The sequence below is a fragment of the Capsella rubella genome, unplaced genomic scaffold, assembly GCF_000375325.1.
Source record: "Capsella rubella cultivar Monte Gargano unplaced genomic scaffold, Caprub1_0 scaffold_3, whole genome shotgun sequence".
In the NCBI taxonomy this organism is placed as follows: Eukaryota; Viridiplantae; Streptophyta; class Magnoliopsida; order Brassicales; family Brassicaceae; genus Capsella; species Capsella rubella.
The window spans coordinates 7,010,255-7,034,996 of record NW_006238921.1 but is presented as its reverse complement, the minus strand read 5'-3'; the positions used below and the strand labels follow the sequence as shown (position 1 = coordinate 7,034,996).

At 37.8% G+C, this 24,742-nt stretch overlaps 6 protein-coding genes across 7 annotated transcripts; 4 read left to right on the top strand and 2 right to left on the bottom strand.

Moving 5' to 3' along the window:
• The first annotated feature begins 19 nt into the window (after positions 1–19).
• LOC17891354 lies at positions 20–7,618 on the top strand. Its single transcript, XM_023786915.1, has 24 exons — positions 20–223; positions 564–1,161; positions 1,249–1,373; positions 1,492–1,586; positions 1,689–1,913; positions 2,023–2,113; positions 2,370–2,421; positions 2,900–3,051; positions 3,171–3,241; positions 3,545–3,739; positions 3,847–3,885; positions 4,225–4,332; positions 4,625–4,714; positions 4,810–4,885; positions 5,324–5,420; positions 5,506–5,575; positions 5,667–5,843; positions 5,942–6,064; positions 6,275–6,358; positions 6,489–6,673; positions 6,767–6,905; positions 6,988–7,047; positions 7,154–7,225; positions 7,332–7,618. Exons 2-24 carry the CDS (start codon positions 596–598, stop codon positions 7,437–7,439), a joined length of 3,000 nt encoding a protein of 999 aa, XP_023642683.1. The 5' UTR covers positions 20–223; positions 564–595; the 3' UTR covers positions 7,440–7,618.
• Positions 7,619–7,912: 294 nt separating this feature from the next.
• On the top strand, positions 7,913–12,993 carry LOC17892020 (dynamin-like protein ARC5). Of its 2 annotated transcripts, XM_023786285.1 has the most exons (18): positions 7,913–8,340; positions 8,464–8,628; positions 8,731–8,853; positions 8,933–9,154; positions 9,223–9,356; positions 9,448–9,540; positions 9,640–9,703; positions 10,071–10,119; positions 10,402–10,484; positions 10,706–10,863; positions 11,011–11,071; positions 11,372–11,434; positions 11,522–11,622; positions 11,762–11,819; positions 11,973–12,036; positions 12,145–12,305; positions 12,395–12,559; positions 12,678–12,993. In XM_023786285.1, exons 1-18 carry the CDS (start codon positions 7,984–7,986, stop codon positions 12,771–12,773), a joined length of 2,217 nt encoding a protein of 738 aa, XP_023642053.1. In that variant the 5' UTR covers positions 7,913–7,983; the 3' UTR covers positions 12,774–12,993. The 2 variants fall into 2 exon arrangements, with proteins under 2 accessions (XP_023642053.1, XP_006297032.1); XM_006296970.2 differs by having other exon boundaries at positions 11,973–12,305.
• Positions 12,994–13,696: 703 nt separating this feature from the next.
• On the top strand, positions 13,697–15,971 carry LOC17892217 (methionine aminotransferase BCAT4). Its single transcript, XM_006299890.2, has 9 exons — positions 13,697–13,799; positions 13,953–14,130; positions 14,212–14,388; positions 14,493–14,624; positions 14,783–14,878; positions 14,969–15,085; positions 15,196–15,291; positions 15,392–15,504; positions 15,612–15,971. Exons 1-9 carry the CDS (start codon positions 13,765–13,767, stop codon positions 15,733–15,735), a joined length of 1,068 nt encoding a protein of 355 aa, XP_006299952.1. The 5' UTR covers positions 13,697–13,764; the 3' UTR covers positions 15,736–15,971.
• Positions 15,972–16,209: 238 nt separating this feature from the next.
• Positions 16,210–19,381, bottom strand: LOC17893571 (receptor-like protein kinase HAIKU2). The gene is made up of 2 exons (XM_006299947.2): positions 16,789–19,381; positions 16,210–16,573 (listed from the first exon to the last, which is right to left on the bottom strand). The coding sequence occupies exons 1-2, from the start codon at positions 19,379–19,381 to the stop codon at positions 16,218–16,220; spliced, it is 2,949 nt and encodes a 982-aa protein (XP_006300009.1). The 3' UTR covers positions 16,210–16,217.
• Positions 19,382–20,272: 891 nt separating this feature from the next.
• Positions 20,273–20,800, top strand: LOC17890694 (pathogenesis-related protein 1A). Its single transcript, XM_006299578.2, has one exon. It carries the CDS (start codon positions 20,273–20,275, stop codon positions 20,759–20,761), a length of 489 nt encoding a protein of 162 aa, XP_006299640.1. The 3' UTR covers positions 20,762–20,800.
• Positions 20,801–20,857: 57 nt separating this feature from the next.
• LOC17891219 lies at positions 20,858–22,814 on the bottom strand. Its single transcript, XM_006297458.2, has 2 exons — positions 21,977–22,814; positions 20,858–21,812 (listed from the first exon to the last, which is right to left on the bottom strand). The coding sequence occupies exons 1-2, from the start codon at positions 22,678–22,680 to the stop codon at positions 21,044–21,046; spliced, it is 1,473 nt and encodes a 490-aa protein (XP_006297520.1). The 5' UTR covers positions 22,681–22,814; the 3' UTR covers positions 20,858–21,043.
• Between the last annotated feature and the right edge of the window lie 1,928 nt (positions 22,815–24,742).

The following is a 24,742-nucleotide window of genomic DNA, read 5'->3' as shown; positions in this document are numbered from 1 at the left end:
TCGACAGAGGTGAACTCGCGAACCCATAGCTCCACAGAAGAACCTACTCAGATCGGTCTCTCTCTCTCTCTCTCCTCTGTCGGGGTTCTCTATCTCTTTCTAACAACCTTCACCCTATCTCGTTCCTACTTACGTCTCGTTCTCTGCTTCAAGCCTGATTTGGTTATTATCCTTATAGCTTGAGGAATGAATAGAACTGATTTTGTCCATCTCTGTTAGAAAGGTGCGTGTTTTGTAATATTTATGGGCAAACGATAATAGCTGAATGAATAATAGCTGAATATACCATCATTACTCTATTGATGCCAAATCTTTCATTGCGTTTTTGTTACATAGGATTTGCCATTATGGGGTAAAATCATTTCATAATTTTCTATGTGATTTTGAAGTGTGTTATTCCTGTGTTTCTTTCGGAGTTACTCTAGCATGTTTTGGTTTTTACTTCGGGTTTGGTTTTTTTTATAAATGGTGCAATTACATGTTTCAATGCATATAGGTTAGATGGTGCAGTGTAAATGGACCCTGCAAAATCAATGATATATGTTTTGTTTTTTCTATTGTAGTAATATTGGAATCTGAGAGAAGGGACTCTGTGATGTATACGAGGGCATTAAAGAGGAACCAGAGATGGGGTTTGGCATTGCAGCAAGCCAAATACTTAGTTAGGCCAGCCATTCGTGACTATACGGTTTCCAGATCTTATGTATTCACAGATACATTAACAAATCATTTAACAAGAAGTGAAAATTTGACAAGAAAGTATCTTCTCGGTTCATTTTCTAACCGTGGTAGTACGATTGCCTCGGGAAATTGTTTGAGTATTTTGAAGAATAGCCAGTTGCGTAGTTTTAGTTCGGAAGGTGATGGCAGGAATGCTAGTGACGATAAGCATATCTCTTTGAACAAAGGGAATGGCGTAGATGATGGAAAAACCGGGAAGGAGAAAAGTAATGGCGGTGCTGGGCATTTAGATTATCATGCTCAACTTGGAGAACAGGACCAAATAGAATGGCTCAATAATGAGAAGCTTGCCAGTGAATGCAAAAAGAAAGAGTCACCTTTGCTTAACAGAAGAGAAAGATTCAAAAATGAATTCTTACGGAGAGTCCAACCTTGGGATAAAATACAGCTTTCGTGGGAGACCTTCCCCTACTATATCCAGTAATAATCGACAACATATATTTTTCTTTGTTATTGTGTTTCTTTCTTCATTTCCACTTATGGATTCTGCTTATGCTCCTTTCACAGCGACCACACTAAAAATATTTTGGTGGAATGTGTTACCTCCCATATTAAACAGAAGAATGCCACTTCCATATATGGTTCCCGTTTAGAGTCTTCAAGTGGAAGAATGTTGCTCCAGAGTGTTCCAGGTTTGCTTTTTGACTATAGTAAAAATGCAGACCAGTATTTGTTGTTGCGCTTCTGTTATCAAAATATAAGTATCGAGGAACTGTTAGATGACCAAGAATTTTTTAAATGTTTATTCAGGTACTGAACTTTACCGGGAGAGGTTGGTACGAGCACTTGCTCGAGATGTACAAGTTCCCCTGTTGATTCTTGACAGCAGCGTTCTTGCCCCATATGTGAGATTCTTTTGAGTAATATGCATATTAGGCTATTACATTCCACCATTTTTCTTTCTGTTTTTTCCTGTGTTTATATAAACTTTGTTGATTCTGGATCAGGATTTTGCTGATGACTATAATGAAGATTCTGAATCCGATGGTGAGAACGCAGACGCGGAAGCAGAGGAGAGCACGACAGAGTCTGAAGCTGAGGACGAATCTGGTGCTCATAACGAAGAGGATTCTGAAGCGAAAACAGATGGGAGTGAAAATGATGAAGCTTGCCTCGAGGTTTCTGAGGAAGCGATCAAGAAAATTGTGCCAAAACTTGAGGAGTTTGAAAAGGTATGATTGCAGTATTTGAGATTCAGAAAATTTAGTGTGTACCGATATTGCGTTAAACTGAGTATCAGAAATTGCCGAATATTTTCTCATCTGCTCTAAATTTTGGCAGTTAGTAGCAGAAGAATTACATGGTTCTGGTGAAGCTTGTGAAGGGGCAGCGGTTGAGCTTTCTGATAAAGCCAGGCGACCAGCAAAGAAAGGTAAACATCAATAGTCTCATCAATAACAAGGCTTTAAAAGGCATCGTCATCATTATCATTGCTAGGTAGACTTGAATGTACCAGTTTGCTAAATGAGTTTGATTTAGTAATTTTTTATCCTATCTAGTCTTCCTTTTTCTTGGTATTGTCTTTCTCTCTTAGCTTTTCATTCTTTTCTCATCTATTTGTCAGACTACTAAGTTCTCTTTGTACTCTCCTTTCTCCTCATTTCTACTTGTGTTTACATTGTTTGCAGGAGATCGAGTAAAATATGTTGGACCCTCTAAGAAGGGTGATGCGAAGTACAGGTAGTTTACTGATTCACTTGTGTGATAATTTCCTCTAACATTGTTGTTACAATTTAAATGTTCAACACAAACTGCGGAAGAATATTACGCTATATGATATATTATTTATGACTCTCATATTATTTGAATTGATCTCTGCTTGCTCTGCCTATTCATATAGTAGTACTTTCACATGGACCTTAATTGTGATTGTTTGTAAGCTCTCCAACTCACAATACGATTATTTAACTGAATGACTAGTTTTTGCGTGCTTACCAATATCATCACTAGGTTGATGAGGTTGTATCTCATAATAGTATATCATCCATGGTTTCCTCAGCAATTTGACATGCCTGCAAATGTAACATCTGATATTTTTGGTACACATGTTGAACTCACAGAGCAGTAGAAGTAATAAACCATGGCATGATAAATATTATGTATGAAGGATAGTAGATGCCCTTGGTTTGTCCTTCAACCAAAATTTATATACCCGCAGGCCATTATCTAGCGGACAACGTGGAGAGGTCTATGAGGTGAATGGAAATCGTGTTGCTGTCATATTTGACATTGAAGCTGATACTTCATCAGAAGGAAGCGAAAAGAAACCAACAGAGCACTCGCATAAGCTACATATGCACTGGATAGATGGTATATTTATTTCATGGCATTCTATATTGTTGATGTGTGATCGTTTTATATTTGGAAATCTGTATGTAGACAATTGACATCTTACGTAAACATAGCTAAATTATATATTGTCTGTGCAGTTGGAGACCTAAAGCATGATTTGGATATGCAGGCCGAAGATGGCTATATTGCCATGGAGGCTTTAAGTGAGGTATGTGTGGAATCTACATTATGTTTTCGTGTTGCTTTTTAGCTAACATAATACACTGGGATTATATGATAGTTCAGATCAGATCAGTCCAGCAGTAGTAATTATATTTAGTTTGATTTGAAACTTAAATATATGGGCTGTTCAACATATGCTGCGTTCTTAGGCTGGAAATTTATTATGTATATGCCCTAAGATATGAGGTTTGAAGTAGCTTGACTTTGAATGCAGTTAGCATACACTTTCTCCAAGATACATACACTTGAAGTGGCGTTAATTTATTCCCTTTTTCCTTTGTGTTTGTAGGTTTTGCAATCCAGGCAACCACTTATTGTCTATTTTCCCGACTCGTCCCAGTGGTTGTCTAGAGCTGTACCTAAGTCAAAACGAAATGAGTTTGTAGACAAAGTTCAGGAAATGTTTGATAAATTGTCAGGTCCTGTTGTAATGATCTGCGGACGAAACAAGATTGAAACAGGCTCAAAAGAGAGAGAGAAATTTGTAAGCCTTTCTCCCGTGTCAATTTTCATTGGGTCTTCTTTTGTTATTTATCAGTAAACAAATCGTTTGCTTTCTTTCTTCTTTTAACCTTTTTTTTTTGTGGACAGACGATGATACTCCCAAACTTTGGCCGTCTTGCGAAACTGGTATGTTAGCTAAATCTAAAAGAAACTTTAATTGATAGTCTTAGTACGTATCTACTGGGATAATTTCGTAAAACTTGTACTCTTGTATGCACATCAAATTTCAGTTACCAACATTATCAATGTACAGTATTAAACATCTTGAACATGCATTGATTCCTGACTTTGTATTAATCGCATTTTGATATCTGTGGTCAAATTAGTTTCATATGTGCAAGACTCTGAATGAGAACTTGCGTGCCTCGCTTCACCTTCCTGACATTACAACACATCCATTTGTTGTTCCAATCCCAACTCATACATTCGAAAAATGTTTATCATAAATGCCTTTGTGTCTTGCAGCCCCTTCCGTTGAAGCGTCTCACTGAGGGACTCACTGGAAGGAAAACATCAGAGGATAATGAGATATACAAGCTCTTCACTAATGTTATGAGCCTACTCCCTCCTAAGGTATTGCCTTAAGTCTTCTGATAACTTTCTTACATGACTTTAGATAACCAATCAAACATCGATGTTTTTTTAACTACCGTGAGATAGCATAGACTGGTTCAGAATTAGATAATCTCTGTTAACAAAACATAGTAATATACGCAAATTTCTTTCGATGTCAATTCATTTGCAATCAATATTCTGGGAGCAAATACCCACATAGCCCACACTGTTATCTGCTTCTTATATTTATTTGTTCCATATGTCTTGCTTAATATTGTTCTTGTTTTCTTTGTTTCTCATTTTGGTGCAGGAAGAAGAAAGCCTCGTAGTTTTCAACAAACAACTTGGAGAAGATAGAAGAATTGTGATTTCACGAAGCAATTTAAATGAACTACTTAAGGTACATACATCTAGATTGGATCTCGTTTGGAGAAATGGGAGTCAATTTGCGATCTTCTCATAATCATAATAACACTTTGAGAGCTCTTTCCCCAGGTGCTTGAGGAAAACGAGTTATTATGCACAGACTTGTACCAAGTGAACACCGATGGCGTGATATTGACAAAGCAAAGTGTGTAACTCCTATGAATACCTGGTTTATTATGTATGTGATTACTCGTTATGTCTTTGCAATGATGTTATGTCTTAGCAGTGTTGTGTATGGATAAAGTTGCTTGTTGAGGATATCAAGCTTGCCTTTACTTTCTGTTATGTATTTCATTTGCTGCTGTGATGGCTAGCATCTGATTATTAGGAGACATCTACGATAAGGCATTTACTTGCACGCCTGTTTAGATCTTTCAGACTTTCAAATTACCCTTGATGTTATTGACATTTTTTCAATCACTATTGTTAATTTTATGATTGCATTTAATGAAATAGGATGCAGTTCCATGTGTTTTATATTGATGCAATCATTTGTTCTTAATTCTTGCTTTCTGTGATGAAAACGCAATTACTTGTGTTGTGACCAAGAGAGCTCAGAAACTTGTTTATGCTGTTTCTGCAGGAGCGGAAAAGGTTATTGGCTGGGCCAGAAACCACTACTTATCTTCTTGTCCTAGCCCATCGATTAAAGAAGGCCGTCTGATTCTTCCCCGTGAGAGGTAATGGCATGGTTGTTGATTGATCTTTGGGGTCTAATTTATCCGTTGATTTATTTTATCTTACTGTTGTCTTCCTCTTTTGAAGCATTGAGATTTCAGTTGAAAGGTTAAAGGCACAAGAAGATATTTCTCGAAAGCCCTCACATAACTTGAAGGTTTAGTTCCTTCCTCCCCTGGTAGTCTGTTAAATGGATGTTGAATACTCTTGAGTAATAATGATGTTGACAGAGATTTTTGTTTTTGCAGAATATTGCGAAGGATGAATATGAAACCAATTTTGTGTCAGCTGTGGTTGCTCCAGGAGAAATCGGGGTCAAGTTTGACGACATTGGTGCTCTTGAACATGTAAAGAAGACACTAAATGAGTTGGTTATTCTTCCCATGAGAAGGCCAGAGCTTTTCACCCGTGGAAATCTCTTGCGGGTATCACATTCTATTATATACATGTCATTATTTTCTTGGCTGTGTACTTAAATTTTCTAGGCTGGGTTTTTCTGATTGGGTGAGTCTTTCATTTCCAGCCGTGCAAAGGCATATTGCTTTTTGGTCCTCCTGGTACGGGTAAAACGCTACTTGCTAAGGCGCTTGCAACAGAAGCAGGGGCAAACTTTATTAGCATAACTGGCTCAACGCTCACCTCAAAGGTACACGGAACCTTAGTATGCTCTATGGAACTGTTACAGTGATATTGCCAGTATCAATTATTGTCTTGGAAACATTTTCAGATATAAAAAAGGAGATTGTCTAAGGACCTATAAAATAACTTTTCCATCGACTAAATGTGGTTAAATAATCTCTATCCATCGCCTTTCATTGGTTCTGACTAAGTCAACTTTGTCCATTGTTTGGCACAGTGGTTTGGAGATGCAGAGAAGCTCACAAAGGCTTTGTTTTCCTTTGCAAGCAAACTAGCGCCTGTAATTATATTTGTTGATGAGGTGAGAAATTATTTAGCTTTGTTGATATTACCATGCTATTTCAGTTATTTTTCTTTTAGAAGGAGTACTTTTGGGATGGGTAAAATGTGTTTCTCAAGGACTGACTGTAATTCCTTTTATTGTCGGGTAGGTTGACAGTTTGTTGGGTGCGCGTGGTGGTGCTTTTGAGCATGAGGCAACCCGAAGAATGAGGAATGAGTTTATGGCAGCTTGGGATGGACTCAGATCAAAAGATAGCCAAAGAATACTCATTCTCGGTGCCACCAACCGACCTTTTGATCTTGATGATGCTGTCATTCGTCGGCTACCAAGACGGTAAAACCCTCACTTTAGTTTTCAATCTCTCCTTTGGAATATCCGTCTTTCATTATTGATGTTTGTCTTTTACTTTGGGGTTTCTGTTTATAGGATATATGTCGATTTACCAGATACGGAAAACCGGTTGAAGATTTTGAAGATATTTCTTACTCCAGAAAATCTTGAAACTGGTTTCGAGTTTGATAAACTTGCAAAGGAGACCGAAGGATACTCAGGAAGTGATCTCAAGGTTTGGTCATTAGCAGTTTAATTTACAAGTTTGAGTTTGAAAATTATATTATTTATAATTTTTTTTCTTATTTAAATGGTAGAATCTATGCATAGCTGCTGCGTACAGACCTGTTCAAGAATTGTTACAAGAGGAAAACAAGGTAACAACAAGCATATAGACCTGCACAATTAATTTTTATTGTTGTTGTGGAAAATAATATATGCAATCACAAATCACTTGATGCTTTTGCAATGCGAAATCCTCAGGGTTCGGTAGCAAATGCAGCTCCTGATCTACGGCCTCTGAGTTTGGACGACTTCATTCAGTCAAAAGCTAAGGTATTGTATCAATGTCTTAAAGAAAACATCACCTTTGTTTTATGTTTTTTTGTTCTTTGTTCTTTGTTCTGGTCGGTGGAGTATCATCATTTGAATGCAATAACAGGTAAGTCCGTCGGTGGCGTATGATGCAACGACGATGAACGAATTGAGAAAATGGAACGAGCAGTACGGTGAAGGAGGGACACGGACCAAGTCTCCTTTTGGCTTCTAAACCAGTTTTGTTAGATTCAACGCCTCTTTTTACAATTTTAACTCATTAAACTTTCTTCATGTCCTAACAATAAAAGTTACTACTATTAGATCATCTTTAAATGGGAAAAAGGCCAATAGTCCTCATTTGCATAAAACCATTACTAATTCCCCTTCGAGTAAAATCACACAATTTTTGTACTTCATTTTGTTTGATCGTAATCACACAAAAAAAAAAATACAATTTTTGTAAAATCCTTGGAGATAATATTTCTGTTTATACTATTGGTCAACAAAAAAGGAAAAAATCCTTATATTTGCCGACCAAAAATAAAAACAAGAATCCTTTTATTGTCCTCACGCGCTCTTTTTTACATTTAGAGGAGAACGTTTATCCAACGCGCCATGTATGCGCGTATGGTAATGCGTAACACAAATAATTTATTTTGAAACGAAGAAAAGGAAAAATTTAAAAAGAAATAGCGGTATCTGCTAAATTCCACGGCGAGGAAAACTAAAGACTCTCACACTCTTCCTTCCTTCCTCTTGCCTGCCCATCTTTGACGATGTCGGATGTTACGGTGCCAAAATCGGTGACGGTGGAGGAGGAGTACGACGCTGCGATTGAGGAGCGGTGGAGTCTGTACGAGGCTTACAATGAGTTACACGCTCTGGCGCAGGAATTGGAGACGCCTTTCGAAGCACCGGCGGTGCTTGTGGTTGGACAGCAGACGGACGGTAAGAGTGCGCTTGTTGAAGCTCTCATGGGGTTTCAATTTAACCACGTCGGCGGCGGAACCAAGACTCGCCGCCCCATTACTCTTCATATGAAGTACGATCCTCAGTGTCACTTCCCGCTTTGTCATCTCGGATCCGATGATGATCCTTCCGTTGCTCTCCCCAAATCTCTCTCTCAAATCCAGGTGATTTTTTGTTATTATTTACTTTCAATTGCTTGTTTCTGCCGATTTCTGGAAGATTTTGAGAAATACTTAAGTAAATGCTTTCTCATGTTAATGAAGTTTGTTGTATGATTTTGGAATTAGGCGTATATTGAAGCCGAGAACATGAGGCTGGAGCAAGAGCCATGCCCATTCTCTGCCAAGGAGATTATTGTGAAAGTGCAGTATAAGTACTGTCCCAACCTTACCATCATTGATACACCTGGACTCATAGCTCCTGCACCAGGACTCAAAAACCGAGCACTCCAGGTTTTTTTTTCTATGGCTTTCCAGCCAATTCTGCTGGCTGATTTAATTTTTTGGCTTTGCTTGATTTCAGATTTGAGAGTGGTTACTTGTTCTTTCTCTTAGGTTCAAGCACGGGCTGTGGAAGCTCTAGTCCGAGCAAAGATGCAACACAAAGAGTTCATTATTTTATGCCTCGAAGACAGCAGTGACTGGAGTATTGCAACTACTCGAAGGATAGTGATGCAAGTATGAGACTTTACGTAAACTCCAATGAGTTTAACCTTAACCTTATTTTTCTTTTAAATTTGTTTCCTTATTCATGTAGGTTGATCCTGAGCTTTCTAGGACAATTGTTGTTTCCACAAAGCTTGACACCAAAATCCCTCAATTCTCATGTTCATCCGACGTGGAAGTCTTCCTCTCACCTCCTGCAAGCGCACTTGACAGCTCCTTATTGGGCGATTCCCCTTTTTTCACGTCTGTACCTTCCGGAAGAGTCGGCTATGGGCAGGATTCAGTATATACGTCCAATGACGACTTCAAACAGGTCTATGTTCTGCTTTCTGATTCCTAATTCTTTTCATGGATTCCAACTGTGTGTGGTTTTTATTGCAGGCTGTGTCACTTAGAGAAATGGAAGACATTTCATCTTTAGAGAAGAAGTTAGGCCGTTTGCTGACTAAGCAGGAAAAGAATAGAATTGGTATTAGTAAACTGAGGTTGTTTCTAGAAGAACTACTCTGGAAAAGGTAAACCTTCTCTTTGTTGTATGTGATTTTCCAGCTTCTGTGTCCTCTCTAGTTTACATTTTTGTTTGACTTGATGCCATTCTATTTTCAGGTACAAAGAGAGTGTTCCATTGATCATTCCACTTTTAGGAAAGGAGTACCGCAGTACAGTCAGAAAACTAGATACCGTTAGCAAGGAACTTAGGTTGCAATTTGTTTTTTTCTGAAAATGTCTACGTGATTTTAGACTGTTTAATTGTCCTCTACTGACTTGAGAAACGCATTGGTGGTCCTTTCAATGCAGCTCTTTAGATGAAGCAAAACTCAAAGAGAGAGGCAGGACTTTCCATGATCTCTTCTTAACCAAGGTAACTGTAGGAGCATTCCGAATTTTAAGATTTATAAGTATGCCTTCATATATTTTTCATCTGTTCCTGGACTCTAAGAATAATAATTTTTGTGCTACAACAGCAAGTTTATTTGGTACTTTCTCTTTTTTTTTGGTCACCGGTACTTTCTCTTTCTAATTGATTTTTGACACAAATAATTATGAAACAGTTAATGACATCTAGGACTTGCTACTAATTTAAATTGATTGTAAGTTTGCCGTGTTGGATGCCCTTAAACTTTAAACTCACTGTATCATTCTTTTCTGATTGACGTACGAATTACCTTTGTTAGTATTGATCAGTGTTGTGTTTTCTCACCTGTTTTGTTTTTATTTTTCACGACCAGTTATCATTGTTATTGAAAGGAACGGTTGTGGCCCCTCCAGATAAATTTGGTAATGTTACTGCTCTGTTCTTTACCTGTCACTGTCTTTGGTAATAATCTTTCTTGTTTGTGGTTGTAGTTGAACTGGATTTTTGCAATATGAGTTTAGTTAAATGCATAGTGTTCAGTTAGACTGAGTCGCCAGAGTGCGATGATTACACACGAAATGATGTATGCTAATCAATCAATCATTGGTCATGATACTTTGATTACTTGCGGAAGCACATTCTATATCAGCATTCTCTTTATGTTAGGTTCTTTGATAGTTAATAACTTACATGATGTTTTACAGGTGAGACATTACAAGATGAAAGGACACAAGGAGGAGCATTTGTTGGTACTGATGGTCTCCAGTTCCCACATAAGTTAATACCAGTAAGTGTTTCCCTTGATCCAGAAACTTCTTACTATATAGAGAAGGTTGGGCGTAGTCTTCATAATCCAGCTGTCTTGTCCTTGTACATGGATTGTAATATGATCAAAGATTGACCGATGAAACATGTGGGCCAAAGAAAAATTGGAAACAAAGAAAAGAGATCTTCGCTGAACCTTCAAGTATTATAGAAGAACATGACCAAATTCTTTTTCGTTTACAGAATGCAGGGATGCGTCTTTACGGGGGTGCACAGTATCACCGTGCCATGGCTGAGTTCCGTTTTCTAGTAGGTGCTATTAAATGTCCCCCAATAACACGGGAGGAAATTGTGAATGCATGTGGAGTTGAGGATATTCACGATGGAACGAACTATTCCAGGTGTTATAGCATTGCTGAGATGCAACACAGTTCTGAGTTTTATTGTTTTTGTATCTCAGACCCGTTTTCAGTATCTTATCTAAGCTGCAATGATTTTCATGTTTTCTATGGACCTCTTATTCTCTTTTCTCTTGTTTGCTGTTGTAGAACAGCTTGCGTTATAGCAGTTGCAAAGGCTCGTGAGACGTTTGAACCTTTCCTTCATCAGGTGATAAAGATATGTCTACTGTATTCTTCTTCTTTTGTGGAGGATGGAAAGCAGTCTTACTAATAAATTTAGTTATACATGATAGGAAATATTGAAATATAACACTACATATAGAATCCTACCACAATTCAGATTTGAGATTTGCTGCAACTTTATTTTTCCTCAAGATTTATTTAGTAAACATATGGTTACAGGAACTATGTTTAGGGATACTTTCATCTGAATTTTTGTTATCAACATGTTTATCATTCCATACAGAAAGTTTCAATTCTCATGTCCGTTTGTTTTGTGTTGGTGTAGTTAGGGGCGAGGCTTCTACACATTCTCAAGAGATTGCTTCCAATTTCTGTATATCTTCTTCAGGTAGGCACTGTTTTCTTTGGTTTGAGGAGGTCCAGCTCAGTTTTCTTTTCCAGCAAATTTCATGATGTATGTTTTATATTTTGATAGAAAGAAGGTGAATACTTAAGTGGGCATGAGGTGTTTCTCAAGCGGGTTGCTTCAGCTTTCAACAGTTTTGTGGAGTCCACAGAAAAATCATGTCGTGACAAGTAAATCTATTTCCATTTCATGCACTTAACTTATGTTTTCCAACACTTAGTGATTATAAAACCCAGTTTGCATTGCCTTCTACCAGTGTTTTAGTGAGCTTCAGTGAGTAATCTTCCTTCGGTTTTATATTAATTGCAGATGTATGGAGGACTTGGCAAGTACCACTCGCTATGTTACATGGTCTCTTCACAACAAGGTCAACAGCTTTATAGCTCTTTTTCAGTTGAACTGAATGATGTGCATATCAAATTAATAGTATAAGGAAAACTGTTCTCGTTAAGGATACATAAAAACTTATCCCGATTTGGTGTCAATTTCTAATTCCATATCTTTTATCAATGTTATATAGAACCGAGCTGGTCTACGTCAATTCTTGGACTCATTTGGCGGAACAGAGCAACTTACTACATCAGGTAATCCCATAGGATTTAGTCTTCCCCAAGATGGACCAGGTGGCACAGTAGACACAAAGTCAAGATCAGATGTAAAGCTAAGCCATCTGGCCTCAAACATCGATTCAGGTTCCAGTATCCAGACAACAGAAATGCGGTTAGCTGATCTTCTAGATAGCACTCTTTGGAACCGCAAGCTTGCTCCTTCTTCTGAGAGAATTGTCTATGCATTGGTTCAACAAATATTCCAGGGCATACGAGAGTACTTTCTAGCCTCTGCTGAGTTAAAGGTTGAATATGCTCTCTATTCAATTGTACACAGATTCTTGCTTCCAAAATGACTCATACGTTAAAAGTTTGTATATGTGTTTTTCTGCAGTTCAACTGTTTTCTTCTAATGCCCATCGTTGATAAGTTACCTGCTCTTCTGCGGGAAGAGTTGGAAAATGCATTTGAAGACGACCTGGATAGTATTTTTGACATCACAAATCTACGGCAATCACTTGATCAAAAGAAACGGAGTACGGAGATCGAGCTGAGAAGGGTAAACCAAAACTTCAAACCCTGACTTTTAAGATCAATGTTTCTTTCCTCTTTGGCATTGAAGCAAGAACTTACTAGGTTACAATTTAGTTTAATAATGATTTCATGTTGTGGTACAGATAAAGAGGATAAAAGAGAAATTCAGAGTGATGAATGAGAAGCTAAACTCTCACGAATTTGCTCAAAATCCAAAGGCGCCATCGTTGCAGCAGTGACTCGAGACCTCGAGTCAATGGATAACTTGTATAATATGCTTTAATCTTAGGCTAAGAAACAATAGAAGAAGAGTGGTGATATTCATTAGGGAAACGAGTGTTTCAACTTTGGATGTCCAAAAATAAAGATACAACGCTGTGGTTTCGAGTAATTTGCAAATTCGAAGTAGCCGCATATGAATCAAAGTTAGAATTTGAGCTGACATAAAAATACATATAATACACATATCTTTTTTTTATCTTATTTTACAGCTTGTAGTTCTTGTGTTATAAGTTTTTATCTATCAGTAGGTAATAGACAGTAACACACACATACATACATTTGAATTGACCTACCCTCCTTCCTACCCGTTAACCCTCTCCACCTAACTAGGAACACATTTGCATTTTAAACACACTCTCTTTCAGCCATCCCATTTTCTCCAAAATATGATTAAATAGAGAATGTAAAGTAAGCGTATAGTATTCTCCACGTGATAATTATGTTGTGATCTAACTAGAGTTCCCATTTATTATCATTTCTGATTAGAAAAAAGGTTAGTCAAATAACCGGACAATTTTAATTAATTAGACAAAGAATTCGGAAACTCCAATGATAGTGTTGAATAAACGAATAAATTGAAAACAGTCGACATATAGAAGAAATTGATCACTGATTAAATTTTAAATTAATAAACATGCACAGTAAAAATTGTAATATCATGACCTAATCGCTTTTGTTTCTGGCCTTCCTGTTCGAAATAATACAAGTTAATATTTCTTTTTACAGAAAGAGTTTTAAAAAGTTTGACCAAAAAAAAGAAATGGTTGAAAGAGATTCTGTTGTATTCGTTTACGCTTATTATTATGATTAAAAACATAAATAAATAAATTTTTGTAAACGTGTATATTATTTAGTGTGTATATAAATAAAGAGAAGCAGTCCAAAGGTCTATAGACGACGACTCAAAATTTCTTACAACGAAGCAACTCGACTCAAACAAGCTTATCAATGGCTCCTTCTACTCATCAACCTCTTCCAACAAGGTACGTGATCAAATCTTTATATATCATTAAAGAAACAAAAACAGAAGATTTATACTAAGAAAAAGTAAATAACATGGCATAATTTTTTTATATATACTTATTGTATGAACTATTATGATTGACGACTATTTTTTGTATGTCAAACTTTTTCAGTGTTTCGGATGAAAAGTATGCGAATGTGAAGTGGGAAGAGTTGGCATTTGGGTTCGTTCGTACGGACAACATGTACGTGGCCAAGTGCAACCATGGAGAAGATTTCCAAGAGGGCAAGATTGTTCCTTTTGCTGATTTGCAACTCAACCCTTGCGCTGCCGTTCTTCAGTATGGCCAGGTTTGGTATCTTGCATGCATTAAACTATTAAAAATTTAAAAAAGAGTTATGTATAATGGTGGCTTGGGTATATATGATTAGGGTTTATATGAAGGGCTGAAGGCTTACAGAACAGAAGATGGTCGGATCATGCTATTCCGACCAGACCAAAACGGTCACCGTCTCCAAGCCGGAGCCAAGAGACTCTATATGCCTTATCCTTCCGTCGATCAATTCGTTTCTGCCATCAAACAAGTTGTTCTCGCCAACAAGAAATGGGTATACATATATTTTATTAGTATAAATGAACTCTGTAAGATAATAAAACTTATAATTACAAAAATGAAAGATATAATTAAAGAGGATATCTTATATATATGTAGATTCCACCTCCGGGGAAAGGAACATTGTATATAAGGCCTATCTTGTTTGGGAGTGGTCCGATTCTTGGTTCATTTCCGATTCCTGAGACCACCTTCATGGCCTTTGCCTGTCCTGTTGGACGTTATCATAAGGTGAGTGTGTTCTTGTTCGCGTATGAAATTAATTATAAGGAAAGTAAAGTAATATACAAAAAAAAAACATGCATCAAAAACTTAATTAACGAAAAAAAATATAAGCTAATGAGAATTACATGTTTGACTGTTCTTTTAAATGGTTCTTTTTGGTATAGGATAACTCTGGCTTGAATCTGAAAATCGAAGATAAGTTCCGTCGAGCTTTCCCTAGTGGAACTGGTGGTGTGAAGAGCATCACAAACTATTCTCCTGTAAGTTAAAAGTAAAAAATAATATATCAAAATTTTGTTTTAGATTCTCACCAAATGATTATTATGTAAAACAATTCTTGTTATATATAGGTGTGGATACCAATGGCAGAGGCGAAAAGACAAGGTTTCTCTGATCTTTTGTTTCTGGATGCGGAGACCGGTAAAAACGTCGAAGAACTTTTCGCAGCTAACGTTTTCATACTCAAGGTGAATAATTTAACATATATACATTATTCATTTTGGGAAATCTTGATGATATTAGTTTAGAAGTGTTATAGAATATTAAGATGGTTGTGATATTTTTATGTATAATATAGGGAAATGTTGTATCGACACCAGCACTTACAGGAACTATTTTGCCCGGAGTCACCCGAAACTGTGTAATGGAATTATGTCGTGATTTCGGCTACCAGGTTGGAATATTTCAATATCATGAAGGTGTCAATATCTATTTGATTCAATCGTAATTTGCCAACAAACAACTTATTAATAATAATATTTGTCATAATACAGGTAGAGGAACGTGTGCTTCCTCTAGAGGAGTTTCTTGAATCGGACGAAGCTTTCTGTACCGGGACTGCTTCAATTGTGACTAGTATTGCGTCCGTTACCTTCAAAGACAAAAAGTAACATTCCCTTCCGTTTAGTTATATTTTGATTATTTTTTTACATTTAATATTAATTAGTTAGGTTGACTGAAATAATTGAGAGTGTATAAACAAACTCAACGCAGGACCGGATTCAAAACAGGGGAAGAAACATTGGCTGCGAAGCTATTCGAGATGTTAAGTGATATCCAGACTGGTCGGGTCGAGGATACGAAGGGATGGACTGTTGAGATTGACCGTCAGGGTTGAAAAGAAGTTGAAACTGTTTCTTCATACCAAATATATATTATATTCAAGTTATATAAGAAACATCACGAAGATGTCTCTGATCTTTGTGTTTCTCATGTGCATGTCGTGTCCCTGCGATGTATTTTCCAAATAATTTATGGTTTGCTTCATCTTTGTACCTATCAAAGAAGCAGTTTGCTTTATCTACTTAATATCGCTCCAAAATTAAATATTTATTTGGAACGTGTTATCGATCATGAGTGGTCTTTACATTATATTATCATTGAACCTTTCATGACTTTTCAGCTTTCATTAATCCTTCCATACTACTATTTGATGTATCTTGTTGTTATGGCCTTTTGAGTAACCTTAACTTAAATGAGAACTTTGTATAACTTTAAAATCAATCAAGAAATTTTTTTATTGCATGGGCTTGAGCTCGATTAGTTACTACAAGTCTAAGATGAGCTATACAACTTTTGGTAATCTCATCATTAGCACTCTCATATATGGTAACTTGTTTCTCCATCGTTGTTGTTGGAAGGCTCTATTTTCTCTAGCATACTAACCACTGATTTCATAAACGGTCTAGCCTGAGGAGACTTATCCGTACATAATGAAGCAATGGTCAAAACTTTCAGAGCATCCTCCTTGTATTCATCTTCTATACTCGGATCGATTAACTCCATCATCATCTCTCTGTTCATCTCCTTGCTCATTCTCCAAACCCACATGACGATGTCACTATTCTCGCCGAACTCTATCTCAACCGGCTTCTTCCCAGTCACCAACTCCATTAAAACCACCCCGAAGCTGTACACGTCACTCTTCTCGTTCACGTTCCTAGTGTATGCATATTCTGTGAACAAAATTGACAGAGGTTACATAACTGCAGATTGAAAATGCAAGGAATTTGATGCTTAAGAAGCAAGAAACTTAAAGATAAGTTGACCTAAAAAGGTAGTAAACTTGGATTGTCATGCGTTCAGTTCCCCCCCCCCCCCCACATATATATGGACAATCGTTTAAGGACATATGCTTATATTCATAACAAAACTTGAAGATTTGACATACCTGGGGCAATGTAACCAAGAGTTCCTTTAACAAGAGGAGCTGAGAAATCTTGTTGAGCGGAATCAGGCTGGATGATTTTAGCCAGCCCAAAATCAGCAATCCTCGGTCTCCATTCTTCATCAAGCAATATATTGCTGGACTTCACGTCTCCATGAATCACTGGCCGATCTAACCCATGGTGCAGATACTCCATCCCTTTAGCAGCTCCTAAAGCTAACGCTTGTCTCACACGCCACCCAATCTCTTGCTCACCGCGACGCTCGTGCAGCTGCTCCCACAAGCTTCCATTAGGCATATACTCATATACAAGCAGCTTACTATCCTCACACGTTATGCTGCAGAACAGCTTTACAACGTTTATATGTTTTATATTGCTTAGCAAGGCGACTTCTGCCTCGAATTCTCTGTTACTATTTCTGTTGTTGTTGCTATCACTTAACATTGCCGTTGAGCTTCTAAAGCTTTCATGGGGACTCTCCTGTCTCCAGATATGTTTAACTGCTAGTGTTTCGCCGGTTTTTAGTGTTACTTTGTAAACATTCCCGTGACCGCCTCTGCCTATGAGATTCTCTGACTTTATCTCATCAATGATTTCCATTTCGTTGATGTTCAGTAACCGGAAAGAGCTCACTTGCCAGTTGGTTTTCTTCTTCTGAGCCGTTTGATTCGACCTATCTCGTCTTATCTTCAAAATCACGTAACAGAGAAAGAGAAACAGAGCAAGTACCAATACAACGATGAAGCATATGTCGACTGTAGACAAATGTTTCCTTTTCCCTTGTCCCTGAGGTTTTCCACGCGGACATGGATGAAGATATGTGATCTCTGAGCTGCATAACCCTGTATTCCCTTCAAAGCTTCCACTTTCAAGTGATTCTGGAACAGAACCGATCAATTGGTTGTTGGATAAGTCAAGTAAGCTTAGCTTCAGAGACGATAAGGCAACAGGAATCATTCCTGATAGTTTGTTTCCTGAGAGATTCAGAGAATTCAGTAATTGTAAGGATCCTAAATTTTCAGGTATTTCCTCAGAGAGTGAGTTTCCAGCAAGGTTTAGATCAACCAAAGATGTGCACAAGCCTAATGACTCTGGTATAGCACCAGATATAATATTCTGGTCAAGATGGAGACTTGAAAGCTCCTTAAGCTTACCAAAAGAGTCAGGGACTTTCCCAGAGAACGTATTCATGCGAAGATTGACTGACACTAACGAGTTAGCTCCTGAGATCTGAACCGGTAAAGAACCTGAAAACTGATTGTTACTCAAATCTAAAGAACCAAGAGACTTGGCATTAGCAATATCATCAGTGAGGTTTCCTTCAAAAAGGTTTGAAGCAAGGTCAAGAAACTGGAGATTAGGAAGACCCCAAATTCCTGAAGGAACCACACCAGAGAGAGAGTTGTTGCTTACCCGAAGACGAATCAGAGTCTTACATTTAGCATAGCTCTCTGGAAATTTTCCTGTGAATCTGTTCTGCAACATCAGAAGATGCGTCATTGCACTTTTCTTACACATATCAGGAGGAATCTGACCTTCCAAGAAGTTCTCAGACACGTCGATGTATTTAAAAACTGTCCAAGATCCAAGCCTCTCCGGAAGCTTCCCTGTAAGCTGGTTCCTATAAAGAGACAATGCAGCTAAACTCTTGAAATCTCCAAACTCTTTTGGAATCTCACCCGTTAATCGGTTTTCGAACAATCCAAGAGAAACGAGGTTCTTTAAGAACCTGAGCTCTGACAAATCACCTTCTAACTTGTTGTTAGAGGCATCAAAATTCCTCAAACTCGTCAAATTCCTAAACCCGAAAGGTAACTTACCGGTCAAGTAATTGTTGTAAATCTCAAGCTGCCTAAGACTTCTCAACTGAACCATCCCTTTTGGAATGTCACCAGAGATTTCATTATCAGAGAGCTCCAGGTTTTGTAGAAGAACAAGGTTTTTAATTCCCTCTGGAATCTCACCAGTGATGCTGCTGTTGCTCAGATAAACCCATTTCAAGGCGGTGAGGTTTAGAATCTCTGTGGGAAATGGATTCGGATAGAACCGGTTATCTCCAACGCTTAAGAAACTCAAAATCTTCAGGTGTTTAAGAGAACTCCATGGGAACTTTCCAGAGATTCCAGAAGCGTTTAAACTCAAGAACTCGAGTGATCGTAACGAATCAATTGCCGGAAACTCACCGGAAAAGTTGTTGATGCCGAGGTCTAAGTATCTCAACCGTTTACATTTCCGGAGATTATGATGAATCTTGCCACGCAAGGAGTTGTTTCCAAGAACAAGCTTCTCTAGAAACTTCATATCACATAGTGAATCAAAAGGAAGATCCGTAATATAACCGTCGCCGCCGCGGTTGATCAAACTCCGACTCCCGAGGTTGATCTCAATGACGTTTCCGCCGGAATCACATACGATCCCGGCGAATTCACATGCCGAGTTCCGATGAGTCCAAGTGGCGAAGACGTCGTCGTATTCAGATTCTCCAAATATTGATTTTAATTTGAGAAGGTTGACGATTTCTTGACTACGGTTGGAACTCGATGAGACGACCGGAAGTATAAAGAGAAGACGAAAGATAAATAGTGGCCCGAACATTGATGATCTCTTTGCCGGAAACATAAAACGTGGTCGTTGTTGTTATTGGACGGGGAAGGTGAAGAAAGAAACTGATGAGTAGGCGCGGTTTGTGTTTTTTTCAAAATTTATTTGAACTATTATTATATTTGTTCCTCTTTATTCGTTAGTTCTTTTGTTCATGGGTTTTGTTACATTCATGCACCAACGTGTTATGTTGATTTTTTTTTTTTTTTTTTTGAAGGTTATATAATTCCTCTTTATTTCTTATTTATGGATTTTTCTTTCTAATATATATCACCTACCTTTGATTCTTCTTTTTTTGTTCGTTCTATTATATCATTTCTTTCCATATAATTGGCTCTATCCTATTTCGTAAGGAATAACATAGCGATCGAGAATGAAGAAAAAATGAACTCATGTATCTAAACTTAAATAGAAGGCAATTAGGAGTGGCTGTGAGAAAATCAAAAAGTCAAAGTGCTGAACAACATTTCCATTTTACTTGAATCATGTCATGTGTTGGATATAAATATTGCAAACAAATTTTTTTCCTACCATTTTGATAAAACTAAATATTGGTTTTCTATCCGACGATTAGATTGTAATCTCTTATTTCCAAAATAAGAAGATAGAAGACTTCAAATCGTTATCAATAGAGACGTGTACAACATATTCAAAACCCCAAAATTAGCAAAATCCAATGTATACAAAGAATAGCATGTACTTGGACTAGTTGTCTCTTTTTTTAGTATGGAGAGTATGTAAAATATGGTCCTCTTTTTTAATTTTGGCAAACAAATAACCGAATTTGTTTCCTGTTATAATCCAGATATTGGTAACTACTAATATATCATAAATTTTCAAATATAAATATTACTCCTTAAACTTAATTTACCAATCCGTAATACAATGTCTCTACTCAAAACCAACATTTTACTTCTCGTTGCAATATCTCTTGTCTGTTATGGCTCTCTAGCCGAAGATTTGAAACAAGAATTCTTAGAGCCCCACAACGAAGCCCGGCAAGAGGTTGGGCTTGACCCACTGGTTTGGGACGATGAGGTCGCTGCTTACGCCGCCAGCTATGCGAGCCAGAGGATCAGTGATTGTGCATTGGTCCATTCGAATGGACCATTTGGAGAGAACATAGCGATGAGTAGTGGAGAGATGTCGGCTGAAGATGCTGCGGAAATGTGGATCAACGAGAAACAGTACTACGACTACAGCACCAACACGTGTAACGATCCAAACGGTGGCACATGTCTTCATTACACACAAGTGGTTTGGAAAAACACAGTTCGATTGGGATGCGCTAAAGTTGTGTGTAACTCTGGTGGTACTTTTATTACATGCAACTATGATCCTCCCGGTAATTACAACGGAGAAACTCCTTACTAATTAAGATTTTTGAAATTCGTGATTGTTAATGCGGCAAAATTAAAAGAGATACTAATGACTTGTCTGCTGTTGTTGTTGTTACTGTCAATACTTAGCTGTACAGAAAGATATATAAACAATTTTTAATAATGATGACATCCACCTCCTCAAAAAAAATTGGCTGGCTAATTTCCTAACGCTACCTTAAGAAATTGAAAATTCAAAAAAAAAACAATTAAAAAGGAAAAAATATTGTGAGTGGAAGACAACTCATGAATTGGTAAAACGACAAAGCGAAACACGTCAAACGACACCAAGCTGGCTTTGCTGTCTAAGCTCTTTCCTTAGCTTGTCTGAGAAAAGCCTGCAAGCATCCAAACTCAGATCCACCGCCGCAGCTAATGCCACGTGCGCTGCTGCGTCCTCCGTACATGTCACGTGCGTCACCCCGATCTCCACCTCCGGTTTGCTCCTTTTCCCGACTCCTTCCACCGTAGCCGACATCACGAACCCTCTGTTTTGCGCCGACGGGTGCTGCGGCAGCAGATATCCGAAATCCGACCCGGATCCTGATCCCGGTCTCGACGCCGGTCTCGAACCCGAGCTCGAACCGGATCCTAAATCCCAGCTTCCTTGAGGACTCGTCGTCGGCGTGGACGCCGTAGTCGTGGTCCCGCCGGTGACGTCTATGACAAAACTCCCGCCATTTTTCAAACTGATAGACGAAGACGCTGAGACGGCGGTGGCGATACCGTCTTGGAAAAGGTCAAAACGGTAACCGAGTGTGTCAGAGTAACCGGCTTCACGCCATGCCTCTAGCCTTCCCCATGGCTTCCATGTGCAACCGTCGGGTCTAAGAATGAGCCACGCGCCAGGACTGGATCGAGTGACACGGTTGGAACCAGGAGATGGTACGAAAGGTGTGACCATTGAGGCCATAGCGACGGGTGAACCAGATAGATCATGGACCGTTACGGACCATCCCTTTCTCTCTTTCGACGGTTGTTCCTTTTCCGATTTCAACGACGATATACAACTTCTCGTTGAGATTAACTCAGACATCATCGAAGAACTGCAAATATTTAAACCACAAGAAAAATCAATAACAAATCTCAATCACTGTACATATTAATAATTTTGCTAAGTTAACAAGTAAAGAATCTATCTGAGAAAAAGGCAATGTTCCAATTAACTAATCAAAGCAGTGAAGAAGAAGAAGAAGAAGATATAACTAACCTGTTAAGAAGATTCCGATCACCGGAGTTAGAGTTTCTAGAGCCGAACTTGCAAGTGAACACAGCTTGTTTAGTGTTTCCTTGGACCTGAAATACCTGAGGGCTACACTCAGGCTCGCCGTCGAACTGAAACACGAATCTCGGGTCAGGTTCGACCCGTACACAAACGTGGAGCTCCGGATCGGATCCAGCTTTACTTCTATTGGATTTACCACTTCCTTTCTTAGAACCCAAAGCAACCCAACCGTTGTGAGCCAAACAAGTCTTAGTCTCGGCCGATTTCAAATCAAGCGAGACCTCAAATCGACCGAGCAACTTCTCACCCGCGGAAGCGAGTCCACACGAGGCGCCGGTAACAGCGTCGTCAGCGTCGCTGTAACCGCGGGAGTAAGCCTCGACGGAGAGAACGCTCCACTTAGGTTTCTTGAGAGAAGCTTCAAGCTGAGATTTGCTAAGACTGAAGCAAGCAGCGACGGTGGTGGAAGAGGAACGAGCGTCGGATTCAGATTCGGAACGGAAGAGAACGGGAACGGAAACAATCTCACGGGGGAAATTCTTGAATCTGATTTTGCAGTAACAGTTGGGAGGAGATGGAGTGATTCCAGAAACAGAAGGTCCTGATGAAGAAGAAGAAGGAGACGACGATGAGGGAAACCGAACGGCCAAGTTGCCGACGATGATCCGTACGAAAGAGCACGGATCCATTATAGTGTTTCTCAGATTTGGAATCTTAACAGACTAGTATTTGGAGGATTTGAGACTTGAGAGAGAGAGGTTGATGAAGGAAGAAGGATAAAGATATGTTAGTAGAAGAAGAAGAAGGAAAGAAGAAGCTATAAAAATGGAGAGCGGAAATACACAGCCTGGAATATAGCTGGGGAATGTATATTTATTTATTATTTTATTTACGTTTTTTTTTACATGGGAAGAAAATACAGATTCTGTGGGGTCAAAACGAAACAGTGAGCTTATTACTGTACTAGTAAACAACTCTTATCTCACCTATCGTATTCCAGAGAGGCAGACCTTTTTTTTTTTCCTAACGTTACGAATTACGATACTGTTACTTCATCTGAATCAAACAAATTTGGATTTTCTCAAAACATGATAAAAAAAATATAATTACTTATTTATGGAACTTTACAAAATTTGAATGATCTCATAATAATCAGTGCAAAATGAAATTTGGACCTGGTCGTATTTTGGTAATATAGTATTTTACTTTTGTATGGAAGATTCAAGATTCTCTTACTAGAATGAGAAATAGATCTAAAAACGTAACTGATAACGCCATCAACATGAGAGAATTAGTACAGTCTCCTGCTCATTTTTCAACATACTTGTTTCTCGGAGTTGTTAGAATTTTATAGTACTTACTACTGGTTATATGTAACAAAAATAATGTAAATTAATCGAATTGATATAACGGTTTGCACTTATTTAATATAAAATAAATGAAGGTTTTGCAAACAAAATACTTGCGTTTTTCGACCTTTTTTAAAAAAAAAATTTAAGATAAATGACCAAATAACCTTAATCCTTGTTTAACAGAGTAAAAAGAATTAAAGTTTGCATTGAAAGTAGATACGTTAATAGGTGAGAAATAGATAAATGAGCAATGAATGAAGATATTATAATTTTATTTATCTACATAAAATATGTAGTCGGTAGATTAATTGTATTTTTTGGGGTCACAGAGGAATTTTGTAGTCGGTAGATATGGGACAAAGGATAGAAAACATATTCAGTTGATTTGATGGATCTATGATTTCGAAAGTGGTATGTAACTATTTATGTTAATGTTATATGGGATAAACAAAACTAAAACAAAATGAAATAATAAAACACGGTGGAGGCAAAGAGCTTAATCGCTGCCCATTGGATAGATTAATAATAATAGGAGAGGAGGGTAGGATAGAGATTAATTAGTTAGAGAGAATAATACAATGGACCATCCCTCACGCAATCTTTATCTGTCTCTCTGTTGTATTTGTTCATCACTTCGAGAGATGAGCTGGCCCTCATTGTGCTGCACGTAACTATTTATAGTTGGCACATTTTAAAAAATATTTCTACTAAATAGCTTTACAAATGTTGTCGTTTCCTTCTATAACTTCTGTCGTTTTGCTCTGTTCCCACACGTACGTATGTATCATCAATTCATCATCATAATACTTTACTATATGGTTTCGTTTATTAACTGTTTCTGGATGATCAAATGTGATTACGAAGACCAATCTGTCTTACAGATAGGATCCTCAGGACACTGTCGAGCCGCAGCTGTATCTCCACTTACTTCTCATTCATTTTTTTCATTTTTCTATTCCAACTTTCCTTTTTTCTTTAGTTTTGAGTACACTAATGACTCACACATGCGTACAAGTTAATTCATCAACACTTCCTAATCTTCATATAATAATAAATATTATACAAGTCTTTTTCTTGTGATAAGTAAAAGTCTTCTCGTTTCCATTCATTTCTTTAATATTGACTAACTTCATACGTACAGTGTATGTGTTAGGTCGTAACTATACAAACTACATATATACTGTACGTATGTATTTGATACTTTTATATATGTGATCATACAATATTATATACATTAGAACAATATTAGAACAATATTATATAATTGTCTAAGAACAATATTTGGTTTTTAGTGATCCTTGTTGACAAAGAAATTCTTCAGTGGTTTTATTAGAGAAACCAATACTCACTAAAATCTTTAACTTTATTCTTCGTTTTTAATCACGTAGCTAAGTATTTT

What these genes read in the sequence shown, in the direction of transcription:
- LOC17891354 (XM_023786915.1), top strand. Translation starts at nt 596, where the DNA reads ATGTATACGAGGGCATTAAAGAGGAACCAGAGATGGGGTTTGGCATTG. An exon ending in CAGGCGACCAGCAAAGAAAG is followed by an intron (nt 2,114 to 2,369) that starts GTAAACATCAAT and finishes CATTGTTTGCAG; the next exon opens with GAGATCGAGTAAAATATGTT. An exon ending in AAGGGTGATGCGAAGTACAG is followed by an intron (nt 2,422 to 2,899) that starts GTAGTTTACTGA and finishes ATATACCCGCAG; the next exon opens with GCCATTATCTAGCGGACAAC.
- LOC17891219 (XM_006297458.2), bottom strand. Translation starts at nt 22,680, where the DNA reads ATGGATCCGTGCTCTTTCGTACGGATCATCGTCGGCAACTTGGCCGTT. An exon ending in GATCGGAATCTTCTTAACAG is followed by an intron (nt 21,813 to 21,976) that starts GTTAGTTATATC and finishes AAATATTTGCAG; the next exon opens with TTCTTCGATGATGTCTGAGT.
- LOC17892217 (XM_006299890.2), top strand. Translation starts at nt 13,765, where the DNA reads ATGGCTCCTTCTACTCATCAACCTCTTCCAACAAG. An exon ending in CATCAACCTCTTCCAACAAG is followed by an intron (nt 13,800 to 13,952) that starts GTACGTGATCAA and finishes AAACTTTTTCAG; the next exon opens with TGTTTCGGATGAAAAGTATG. An exon ending in CTGTTGGACGTTATCATAAG is followed by an intron (nt 14,625 to 14,782) that starts GTGAGTGTGTTC and finishes TTTTTGGTATAG; the next exon opens with GATAACTCTGGCTTGAATCT.
- LOC17890694 (XM_006299578.2), top strand. Translation starts at nt 20,273, where the DNA reads ATGTCTCTACTCAAAACCAACATTTTACTTCTCGTTGCAATATCTCTT.
- LOC17893571 (XM_006299947.2), bottom strand. Translation starts at nt 19,381, where the DNA reads ATGTTCGGGCCACTATTTATCTTTCGTCTTCTCTTTATACTTCCGGTC. An exon ending in TCTTGGTTACATTGCCCCAG is followed by an intron (nt 16,574 to 16,788) that starts GTATGTCAAATC and finishes TTTTGTTCACAG; the next exon opens with AATATGCATACACTAGGAAC.
- LOC17892020 (XM_006296970.2), top strand. Translation starts at nt 7,984, where the DNA reads ATGTCGGATGTTACGGTGCCAAAATCGGTGACGGTGGAGGAGGAGTAC. An exon ending in TTTCTGTATATCTTCTTCAG is followed by an intron (nt 11,435 to 11,521) that starts GTAGGCACTGTT and finishes ATATTTTGATAG; the next exon opens with AAAGAAGGTGAATACTTAAG. An exon ending in GAAAAATCATGTCGTGACAA is followed by an intron (nt 11,623 to 11,761) that starts GTAAATCTATTT and finishes TATTAATTGCAG; the next exon opens with ATGTATGGAGGACTTGGCAA.